The sequence below is a fragment of the Ahaetulla prasina genome, chromosome 6 (assembly GCF_028640845.1).
Source record: "Ahaetulla prasina isolate Xishuangbanna chromosome 6, ASM2864084v1, whole genome shotgun sequence".
In the NCBI taxonomy this organism is placed as follows: Eukaryota; Metazoa; Chordata; class Lepidosauria; order Squamata; family Colubridae; genus Ahaetulla; species Ahaetulla prasina.
Window position 1 is genome coordinate 6,238,682 of NC_080544.1, and position 12,252 is coordinate 6,250,933.

At 46.4% G+C, this 12,252-nt stretch overlaps 1 protein-coding gene across 1 annotated transcript in view; it reads right to left on the bottom strand.

Moving 5' to 3' along the window:
• The window catches only part of CCDC6 (coiled-coil domain containing 6), a 37,186-nt gene extending 26,083 nt beyond the window's left edge, over positions 1-11,103 (bottom strand). The window contains exon 1 of the mRNA XM_058187748.1: positions 10,704-11,103. Within this exon, the coding sequence (XP_058043731.1) occupies positions 10,704-11,018 (315 nt within the window). The 5' untranslated portion in view covers positions 11,019-11,103. The remainder of the gene's footprint in view (positions 1-10,703) is intronic.
• Between the last annotated feature and the right edge of the window lie 1,149 nt (positions 11,104-12,252).

A 12,252-nucleotide genomic window follows, 5' to 3' on the forward strand; every position in this document is an offset into this window, starting at 1 on the left:
TGGAAGACTATCAGAGCTGCATCTGACATCAAATCTAGGGCATGGATTCTAGCTACCACCGTCTGCAACTCCACAGCCCACCACAATCTCCTTGACGGTTGTCAATACTTAAATAATTCTGGAAGACACCGGGGAACATCGGGCTTTTCCATCAGTGGTTTGTGGTGCTCAGGAAGCCTTACTTTAAGAAGAGAGCCACTCCTACTGAGAGACAAAATGTAAGGGTTTAAGAACACTGGCTGACCGGGAGAAGGGTGAGGTTAATACTGTGAGGCCCAGCAGTGAATCCTGCAAAAGAAAGGCTGGTATCAAGGAAATTTGGGGGAGGCTCCAAGTCCTCTTCCAAAACTAGCAAAGAAATTTGAGCTGAGAAGGACTATAAGAGGCGTGCATAAGAGCACAAAAGTGCCTACCGTTCCTGTCCTACTGTTTCCTTCATTATATCAAATTAATATAGTTGATGCATATTTTTTTACTTATATATATATATATATATATATATATATATATTTTCTTCAAGATATGTTGTTTTATTTATGACAATGTTTGTGTATACTGTTGTGACAAAAAGAAATTAAAAAAAGGAGGTGAGAACCTTAAATCCTGGACCAAAGAACAAAACCTCAAAGGATGTTTAAAGCAAATCTCTCCTGTCCAAGACGCAGCTCCAGACCTCTAAGATGCAGAAGAAACCAGAGAGTCTGGCTCAGTGAGTCTACCAGTGGTGGTGTTGTGGTCCGTCAGCAGCCTACGGAGCTGGCAGCAGTCAGATAGTGAAGAGGTTGGGGAGAAACATGGGCCAGTCCTGGAGTCCGGGGAAGGCTCGCTCTGCATCGGAGGCAGAGAGGGAGCCAGGGCCATCTGGTAGTTATGTGCTGCCTCCGGAATCTGACATCAGCGAGGCAAAAGAACAGTATGAGCCTGTTCCAAGTGTGCGCATGCACAGAGCTGCCAGAAGGCAAGAACAATTAAGGAAAAAAAGGGTGACTCGGGAGTAAGGCTTGGAGCTGATTGGTCCCTCCCATAAGACACAAAAGCTTTGCAGGAAGCAATTAGTTCATATAGTCAATTCAACCTCTGAGAGGTCCATTTGACTCTGTGCTCTGTTTGGCCTTGCAAAACTAATTAGGTCTCTGGCAGCATTTCAAAGGAGATAAAGATGGGTGCTTATCAACATTACTCTGAAAGACTGTGTCAACTCGAGCAGACATCTGTCAGAACCTTCACAGACTGTTTGTGAATCATTACGGCTGTGAATGACAATAATTCACAGCCGTCTCAATAAAGGAGGTTTTTTGGGACTAAAATGGTGATTTATGCTTTCTCAGGAAGCCTAGATCAGAACAGGTAGAGATGGAAAGATGGTGCAGAAAAAGACTGGATTGCCAGAGGGGATCAATCCCCCTCCTTCTTGCCTGGATTAGGAGTAGGTAAGGCAACCTTTGATCCAGCGATCTCTCCAGGGCAAAAGGCAGTAGAGCCGAAGCCCTGGAATCTCCCTCAGGCACCCGCAGGAGCAGCAGAGACCATCGTCCCCAGGCAACTCCTTCCCAACAGCTCTAGAGGAAGCTGAAAGGGCTCCAGGGCATCGCTTCAGGGGCTGCTCCCAAGTGGGCCCGAGGCCCTGAACGGAGTTCACTTAATGAACCCTGGCAAGGGTATAAATCTTCAGAGGGGAACCTCTCCCCAAAGCAACAGGCCACAAGAGGGGAGGACGTAAAGCTGAGGCGAAAAGGCTTACAAAGAAGAAACAAGAAATTTTTGCCAAAACTTTTCAAGCAGGGGAACCAACAGGGCTAAAAAGAAAGGAAAGGAAGAAGGAGGAATATTCTACAGGATCACGATGAAACATCAATGCACTACGATGAAGTGGCTGTCCCAAGCCGAGCCCCCAAGGAAGAACTTCCTCCTCTCCTCAAAAGCCAAGCAACCTCCAGATCAGGGGTCTCCAACCTTGGCAACTTTAAGATTTGTGGACTTCAACTCCCAGAGTTCCTCAGCCAGCAAAGCTAGCTGAGGAACTCTGGGAGTTGAAGTCCACAAGTCTTAAAGTTGCCAAGGTTGGAGACCCCTGCTCCAGATGATTCTGAGCAGGATCTGAGATCCTGAAAGATCCTCTATCTCCTCCTGGAAAGACTCCTCTACCTAGCCAAAAGATCCAGACATTGCACAGCTTAGGCTGGGCATATGGGTCTTTAAAAACAACAAGAAGGAACCACAGCCTAAAGCTGTGATACTTGCTTTCCTATTGAGAAGGCATAATAAGATCAAGAGCAAGGGAGGATTATTTTGTGTTTACAGAGCTGGAATGGATCTCCAGAGGCTTAAACTTTCATTAGTCTTGGAGTTCATCAGGCATTTTGTGAGAGCTCTGTGGGGAAATTCAACCTTTGCACTAGTTTCTCTCTCTCTCAGAGACTGAAACAGCCACAAAGGCAGGAACCCAGAGGGTAAAAAATGGGCTATGGCTTCTGTGAGGTCCTCCCGATTTCCTCCTGAAAGGGCTTTATGGGGGCAGTTCTAATCCACCCACTAGATTTGGGAAGACAGGGCATCAAGGAAACTGTGGGTGGGTGGTGGGGGAGACACTTCCAAAACTACACAGAGGAATTTCAGCTTGATGATCCTGAGAAGGAAATGAGGCATAGAAAGAGAGAAATGGAATCAAAATGAGTTGCTGGTTGGCAACCCCTTGGTCTCCATCTTAACTTCTCATTTCTTTAAACGTCTGGAATTAGAAGTTAATTATGACTACAGATGCCAAGATTAACCTCAGGATATGTTCCCGATATTAGAATTACAGATGAGCCTTCCAACTGTTCTCTCCATCACAAATACTAAAGGAAGCTACTGAATTTGCATCTTTATTGCACTAAGATCCTGTTAGCTGAATTCCAAATTCTATTCTGAAATGTACATAAAGCCCCACTAAAAGGTACCACACTTCACAGAGTATTCTTCCTTTAATTTGCAACAGATTAGGCTTTTCAAATCTTTTTGACCCGAAACATCTCCACATATGACTCCAGCCAAGCTCCATGTTGTGTCTTGCCCGCTCTCACCGCAGCCGGGGTCTGCTTATCTGCTTCCAAACGCTGAAGAATGTCCTCCTGGCCCCAGCCCTGGCTCCATGCCCAGACAGGCTGAGGAGGGGGCATCTCCCGGCCCCAGCCCTGGCTCCATGCCCAAGCAGGCTGCAGAGGAGGGAGCACCCCCCGGCCCCAGCCCTGGCTCCATGCCCAGGCAAACGGAGCAGCTAGACCCCTCCCCCTCCTCCACAGCATGTGAGCCTGAGGAAAGTTTATTTCCAACAGCTGCTGATTGGAGTGACCCTCGCATCAGAAGACTGGATAGGCGGAGGCAACAGAAGGAAGGGAGGGGCAGGCCTTAATGAGTGCTGAGTCATGGAGCCACACCCCATGGCCTATATAAAGGATCTGCTTTCTGGCAGTCTCTGAGTCAGGCAAAGTCGAACTTATCTTGCTGAAGTCACTTTCTGGTCTCCTGCCTGCTCTGAGGACTTTGCTAGGACTTTGGGCAGAGCTGCAGAGGCAAGCCTGATTCGGATTTCCCTGACCCGGCCGTCAGCGGAGGAGTGGGACACGACACTCCAGCATTAGGCTATCAATGAATCACATTGCTCCCAGGCAGTGGTGGGTTTCAAATTTTTTTACTACCGGTTCTGTGGGTGTGGCATGGCTTGGTGGGCATGGCAGGGTAAGGCTACTTCAAAATCCCCATTTCCTCCCAATCAGCTGGGACTTGGAAGGCACAGAATAGACAGAGGGTGAGACCAGTCAGAACTTTTACTACTGGTTCTCCGAACTACTCAAAATTTCTGCTACCAGTTCTTCAGAACTGGTCAGAACCTGCTGAAACCCACCTCTAAATCCCAGCAAGACCTGGGGGGTTTTGGGACCGAAGAAGCAGCCAAAGTCATCAATAAGATGCGAAAAATAAGTCAAAAGGATTAAAGTGGTCTCAATGATAAATGAATCTGTAATTTCATGCAAATTAAAATGTATTCCTGAAATAGAATGAATCTCATTAGACTTTTAGAAGGAATAAAATATACGAGCTACAGCCTTCACACCTATCAGCACTAGAGAGTGAAAATTCACAAGCAGCATCTTGGGTTCCCCTGGAAGAACGGCAGGATGGCAAAGTATTCAAGAATTTCTCCTCCTCAAGAGAAAGGTCACCTTTTCCTACAAAGTCAGAGGAACTTTAAAAAACCTTAAAGCTTCAGAACAGGTAGTTGAAGTCCTCCAGGCTTAAAGTAGCCAAGGTTGGAGACCCCTGCTTTAGAAAACTATTTAGAGAAGAACATTTCAAGCAACGACATTTAGTTTCCTCAACATGTAATCATTTAACTTCCAAGATGGGACCGGGAAACAAAAGTAGTCAGAACACTAAGAACAGTTGGCAAGCCATTTTTCACCGAGGCTGTTGTAACACAGAGTCGCTGTTAAATGGTTCTAAGTCGAGGACTAATTCTGCTTTTCCCTTCAGCTCTCTACTCCACTTCTCCTTTGCAGGATAAAGAGGTGGGAAGCCCTCAGTTGCCGAAGCCAACTTGGGCTCACCTCGGTGGTGGACGACCTTTGGAGCAAGGAAAGGCCACTGACAGCCCTGCTCAAGGTCAGGCAGACTCCAAACAGGAGAATATGTTGGTCAATGAAGAAGGCTGCTATTTCACAAGTTGTTTTCTTGCAGTCTCTCACAGAAAACAACTGGAAAAAGCAGAATGTGATAGAAGGCACAGTGCTGGTGTCAAAAGGTAGTATTAGTCCTGGCAACCTGAAAAAGCTTACCTGCCACAATATTTAGCATTTCTGCCCTGTAAACTGCAGAGTTCAGTTGTTGGTGGCTTTTTTATAGCACACATGGAGGAGAGACAAAAAAAAGCACATCAAATTTCCAGTGTGCTCAACTGTTCTATCAAATCCCTTGCACCTTTCCATTTTGGCCTTCTCCCTGAAATTCCCTTTTGATTTTCTCTTATGAGAGGAATGTGCAATTATTAAAACAATGTAAACGCCATGCGCTGTGCATTAGGAAGAACCCGCAGGATGAACTGGATGGAATAAAAATTAAAAAAAGAGAGAGAAAAGGAGAGAGAGAGAGGGAAAAAAAGAGCAGCAGCTGCTTAAGTCCCAACAGGCTTTGGACTGCAGCCCCTCTAAGCCTCCCACCCGGCAAAGCCCCCCGAGTTATGGGAGCTGCATCTGAAAGGGGGCCTATTCCTTCTCTAAGGAAAAGTCTCTCTCTTCCTGCAAGGAAGCGGAAGACGACCAAAGGATTCTGGATGAGCTGCTCGCACTTTGACCATCTTCCCTCAAGTCAATTGGCAGCAGTCTTTAAAGCAACTAAGCAGCCCAGAGCAGGGGTCTCCAACCTTGGCAACGTTAAGACTTGTGGACTTCAACTCCCAGAATTCCTCAGCCAGCTGGCTGAGCCCAGAGAACTTCCAGACTGTGGCCTAAATCCCCTAACGTCTCTTCTGAGCTACGTTTGACTTCTGATGAGCCCGGAGGTCTCTTGAGGTCTCCTTTCCAAGAGCAGGGAAAGGACTTACAGGACAAGGCAGTCCTGTGATCACCTCAGGTAAGCCAAGTTAAGGCCCAGGTCCATACTCACACGCCCAGAGGCAGCCCTTAGTATGGAAAGGGGGCAAAAGAATGGGCCATTTTATTAACCAAGAGTAGGATGATCCCTTTTATAACCCCATCTCTCTTCTACCAAAAGCTAACACAGAAAAGAAACTCTGCTGCACACACGCTCCATTTTCATCCATTTGCGGTAAGCTTCTAGGACCAATGAAGGAACCTGGACTTCTCTCTGCTCCTAGTTCAGCTCCACATTGACCCAGGAGAACCAAGAAGAGGGAGAGACCTAAAGGCCCCCAGGGAGAGGGGGCTAAGGGAGGGCTAGCACCTCGGCTACCCTTCTCATCAACCAGAACCTCCGGTCTTTCCCCCAGCATTGTGTCTCAACAAGAAGGAGGAACTCCAATAAGCTTTCATCCTTGTGTTGAAATGCTTAGCCATGGTCTGCTGATCAACCCCCATTAGAGATGACACAAGAGCCATCTGAATCAGGCACATAGTAGAACAATGTTTGGGAAAACACTCGTTTGCTGAACTCAGATGAAGAGAAAACCTGTCCGGTGGTCTCCCTGGGTAGAGCCGGCGTGCAAAGAGAAAACACCGAGAAGAACATTAGGATACATCCAACTCAAAAGTATTTGTGGATGAGGCAGGGCCCCCATGCATCTCGATGTAACTCCTCTGTTCAGCCTGCAGCCGGATGTCAGATAATTGTGCCACGTTTCTGAATCAAAAGCAATTACCTCTGATTTCCACTCAGAAAGGGCTTACTCCAAATAATCTCAGCCTTTGGAGAAAAGCTCCTCTGGCAACCAATCCTCTTAGGTAGCAAAGTGGTTTGTTTGAGGGCCTCCAACTGAAGGCTGTCCCCATTTTTCTTTTTCAAAAGAAGAAAGGTATCTGCTGTCAGAAACTGGCTGATTTCAACACACATCGTTCAGCCCTTCAGCAATACAGACCATACAGTCTGCCCCATTTTGATTTTAGGATCGAAACAGATCACCTTCACCTGCAGGTATCATAATCTTTTCCCAATTTTTTTTTAAAGACGGGGCTACAGAAACATACCAAGAAATTCAAGGATCTTAGAATCTCTCAAAAATTGAAGGATTGGTGGCAGCAAAGAACCCACCCCAGCTTCTCTTCTGGGAAACAGACGTGTTGTATTTGGTGAGAGTCTTTTCCAGTTTCCAAATTGGTCCACTATTCGCCAAAGACAGCAAAACTATCTTATACACATTATTTTTCTAACCTTTTATAAATGCTAGTTCAATTCTCTTCATCTTAAATTCATCAGGAGAAATGCCTGAATTAGATAGATAGATGGATGGATGGATGGACGGACGGACGGACAGACAGACAAATCTAAATACCGGTAATAGACTCCTATTTTTATTTAAAACATGAACTGAAATTTTGACCACTGAAAAAAGAGGAAGCACTGTGACAGTAGCAAGAGTTCAAGACTTATGTCAACATCTTTGTATTGTGCCAATGGCTATGGTCTGTCCATCTGCTTCAAGTGGTTCTATCAGCACCTCTCCATATTTCACATTACTGCGTTTCACTGGATTTTTAAAAACCAGAACAGGTGTTGTAACCAAGATGTTAAATATTTTAAATGCTCATTTTACAAAGATATTCAGCAATGTAAAAGGAGTGATGCCAACAGGTTGCTAGCTAGAGGACTGCTGTACCATGTCCATATGTTTCCTCATCTTTCCATATCTGACAATTCATCTATGCTCCTGAAATTCTGAACATATAGAAGCCTTTAGAACGAGTTCTGACCACGTAACATGACATCACTAAGAAATAATTTCAGGGAGACAGCAGTAATGTAAGCCTGTGTGAGTGTGTTCACCCGCAATGCTCCTTTTTAAGCATCTTCTCAAAATTCTTTATTTTCATTTCCATGGATTTTGTTTACTCTCTTTTTCTGATTTTCCCTGGTTACAGGGATTGGTAGATCTTTGTGAATTGCCTGGGTATGTTGATTATATGGCAATGGTGTTAATTAAGAAAATACTCAAAGTGGAGAAAAACAACATTTGATTACATTGTTTCATGTCCTTTCTTTCTTTCCCTTCTACAGTCTTCAATCTGAGGTGTAGAAGATAAATTGGGGTGATTAGGATGGTTTCTTTTTCAAATGATTTGAGGGAAAATAGGACCTTCTTAGCTACCCAGAAGAATGGTGCAATTTACTCTTCATTTCATTTTCCTGCAGATTATCCTTCAAAACCTAATTGATGATTATTACTTTGAGACTCAAAGTATATTTTTAGCGATGGTGTTAACATTTGAATGTTTTAAATGACTGAGCTGTCAATTTTTAAACTGAAAATGATTGCAAGGACCAACATCTTTCACACAAGAATCATTCAAACCATTATCACGTATTTTTTGTGTGTGCTTTGCTTCTTCCAATGCTGAACATTGCTTAACATTCATGACTCATGACTATGAAGGGCAATCTTTGAATATTTAAGGCTGGATGATCAGGCCCACATCTTGCAACACAGAGTTCATCAACAAACGGAGCAAACAAACTTGCAAATGATAGTTCTGTAATATTAGAATGACCTTTATGAACTTACAGATTAACGGTTATCAAATTTTCAGCACTAAGTATGCATGTTCTATAGCACAATAAAAGGAAGCAGTAATTTGAGGAGAACTACCATAGTTTGCAAGGTGTCCATAAGAATTTAGTTGTGCTGGCTTTAGAGCACTGTATTTGTAAGTGAACAAGTCCATCATGATAAAGAAAGGAGTTATATTATTTTTAATATGTAAATTTTAGCCAACTAGCATTCTGACTGCCATTCTACGTTTGTGGAGATTAATAATATACAATATTATTTTTATGGCTTGAATTCTGCTGTTATAAACTGATTTTTATTGGGATAAGTTTGAAAGCCAGGTTCTAATATAAGTACTAATATAATGAATAAAACAATGTGATTATTAACTTTCTATTGTATACTTTTTTTTTTTTTTACATTTATATCCCGCCCTTCTCCGAAGACTCAGGGCGGCTTACATTGTGTTGACATACTTGGTATGTCTCATTAGATGTTCCCTAAATAAATACAAATTATTAGAAGAAACTTACAGTTTTATGAACTAGAAGACCTTCTGGTCTAATTCAGCATTTGTTACAAGGTTTTTCATTGCAACTCGTTTGCAGGTAATTGCGCATTCACATGATTAGAACTCTCTTTAGTGTCAAGGTGAAAGTGTCCATCAGATTACTTCTGATTAGAAATGGCATATTACATTAATTTCTGATTTCCTGAAGAGGAGTTGGAAAGAAATCACAATAACTCTAAGCTGGATAGTGGACACTAAAATTCAGTAGATACTTCAAATGCTTACTACTTTGGACCCCCGGAATGGATCCAATCTTCAGAAGCCATAGCCACTCAAACACTAGGACCACGAAGGATACATCCAATGAGATCCTTCAGCATGTCCATTTCTAACACCAGAAGACATTTAAAAGTGGGAGGGGAGTTCCACATGCAACTCTACTCCTCTTACACAGCCTAGTCCAGAAATGGGCTTGCTGGGTTATTCTCAGCCTTTCTGAGAGCAGGAAATAACATAGCAGTTATATCACAGCCTGTTACAGACAGACAGACAGACAGAGACACACCCACACTTTGGAAAGTCAGAGTGATTTTGCAGGTCACTGCAGCATTTCAAGCAAGAATAGAAAGCAGACCCCATGAGCTCCCAGCAGACAGGCCTTAAAGTGTGCACCTTGGTTTCTTGTCGGTTAGATCTTGAAGCCTAACTCACGAGGAGGCATGCATTCCTGTCCTAAGAGAGATTTTTAAAAAGTATTGCTCCTTAATTAGGTGAGAGGAGGACACCTTATCCATAGACCTTATTATTCAAGAAGTACATTATCTTTTAGTTCATCCTGCCCATCCTTTGCTTCTTTTAATATATATATATATATATATATGTATGTATGTATGTATGTATGTATGTAAGTATATGTATATATGTATGTATGTATGTATGTATGTATGTATGTAAGTAAGTATATGTATATATGTATGTCTTGGCATATTTGGGTCTTTTCCCGTGTAAGGTATCTAGGCGATGTTTCGACAAGGTCCCACGCATCATCTTCAGGCTGGCACATTTGGCTTCGTGCTTGTGTGAGCAAAGCTCGAAAGCACCAGCCTGAAGATGACGCGTGGGACCTTGTCGAAATGTTGCCTAGATACTTTCAACCTTACATGGGAAAAGACCCGAATATGCCAAGACCTACATATATATATACCTGTGAAAACCTACGAATGAATATATGTGTGTCTGTCTGTCTTTGGTTATTCGGGTTTTTTCCTACATAAAATCGGAAGTGTCTTGGTGACATTTCGACAAAGTCTCATTCGTCATCTTCAGGCTAGGTGTTATCAGCCATACACATATCAGTGTATATGTATACGTATATATAATACACACACATATTTATATTTATTTATTTCTGGTTGTCTCCCAAGGTGACTTCCTCCCTAGGCGAGTGCCAACGCCTTACACACCACCTTCCAGAAGCCACAGAAAGATCTGGCCTAAGTGGAAGGAAACCCCAGAAACCCCACCAAAAAAATAATAATAATAATTAAAAAAAAGGCAAGGCAGACAGACAGAGAGCACTTGCCCGCCCATCCATCCATCCATCCATCCATCCATCCATCCATCCGGAGCTGGCTTTGCCTTCCAGGATTGACTCTCAGCTGGGGCGGGGTGGGTGGGGGTGGGGGTGAATCCTGGCTGGTGCCTTCGCCCCCGTTGCCTCCTCGGGCCCTGAGCTGGCTGGGAGTCAGAGGCGGCCTCCTTCCCACCTGAGGGAGGGGCGCCCTTGGAGCGAGGCGGGGGGGTCTGAACGGGGCGGGGCCCCCCCGGGGGAGGGTCTCCCCTCCGGGCAGGGAGGGTCCCTGAGGGGCGGGGCGCGGCAGAGAGGGCCACGCCCACTGCTTCCTACCCTCCCCCCCCAAACGGGCCCGCGGGGCTCGGCCTCCCCCCCTCCCTCCCGGGCTGGCTGGCTGGCTGGGCGGCTGCGGGCGGGGCACTCACGATGGTGACGCTGGCCTTGCGCAGGTCGCGGTTCTCCTCCTGCAGCGCTTTGCACTTCAGCTTGTAGGTCTCCAGCTCGATCTTCAGCACCTTGTTCTCCTGCTGCAGCGAGGCCAGCCGGTTGGTCAGCTCCTCCAGGCGGAACGGGGAGATGACGATGCCGGCCGCCTTCCCGGGGCCGGAGCCCGCCGACGACGCCGAAGAGACCCCGACGCCCGGCCCCGAAGAGGCCGACGCCCCCGGAGCCCCCGCGGCCACGCCGCCGCCGCCTCCGCCTCCGCCGTCCGTGTCGCTCTCGCTGGCGCTGTCGGCCATGCCGGCCCAGAAGGAGGCCGAGCCAGGCGCCCTTCTCGCTTCTGCCGCCGCCGCCGCTCCTGCTCTCTCGCTGCCGCCCCTGCGCAGCCCCGCCCCGCCGCTCCGCCTTCCGCCCCCCCGCGCGCGCGCTCGCTCGCTCGCCCGCCCGGCCAAGAGGAGCGCCCCCGACGCCGCCCGACGCAGCCCACAGCGGCCCCTCCGGCGACCTCCGGCACTGCACCCTCAAAGGCAGGGGGCTCCAGCCTTGGTCCCTTTAAGACTTGTGGACTTCAACTCCCAGAGTCCCTCAGCCAGCAAAGCAGGGGTCTCCAACCTTGGTCCCTTTAAGACTCGTGGACTTCAACTCCCAGAGTCCCTCAGCCAGCAAAGCAGGGGGCTCCAACCTTGGTCCTTTTAAGACTTGTGGACTACAACTCCCAGAGTCCCTCAGCCAGCAAAGCAGGGGTCTCCAACCTTGGTCCCTTTAAGACTTGTGGACTTCAACTCCCAGAGTCCCTCAGCCAGCAAAGCAGGGGTCTCCAACCTTGGTCCCTTTAAGACTTGTGGACTTCAACTCCCAGAGTCCCTCAGCCAGCAAAGCAGGGGTCTCCAACCTTGGTCCCTTTAAGACTTGTGGACTTCAACTCCCAGAGTCCCTCAGCCAGCAAAGCAGGGGGCTCCAACCTTGGTCCCTTTAAGACTTGTGGACTTCAACTCCCAGAGTCCCTCAGCCAGCAAAGCAGGGGTCTCCAACCTTGGTCCCTTTAAGACTTGCGGACTTCAACTCCCAGAGTCCCTCAGCCAGCAAAGCAGGGGTCTCCAACCTTGGTCCAGTGGTGGGATTCAAGTAATTTAACAACCGGTTCTCTGCCCTAATGATTTCTTCCAACAACCAGTTTGCCAGACTGCTCAGAAAATTAACAACCGGTTCTCTCGAAGTGGTGCGAACTGGCTGCATCCCACTACTGCCTTGGTCCCTTTAAGACTTGATCTTCAACTCCCAGAGAACTTCCATTTTATGGTTTTTTTCCCCCCCAAGTGAGTAACAAATATATATGTTTTTGTTCTAATATCATGGGACTTTAGGACTTTTTTGTCCGCTTAAAATACGTTCTTACTTAACAAGATACGATTTAGGGCAGGGGTCTCCAACCTTGGTCCCTTTAAGACTTGTGGACTTCAACCCCCAGAGTTCCTCAGCCAGCAAAGCAGGGGCTCCAACCTTGGTCCCTTTAAGACTTGTGGACTTCAACTC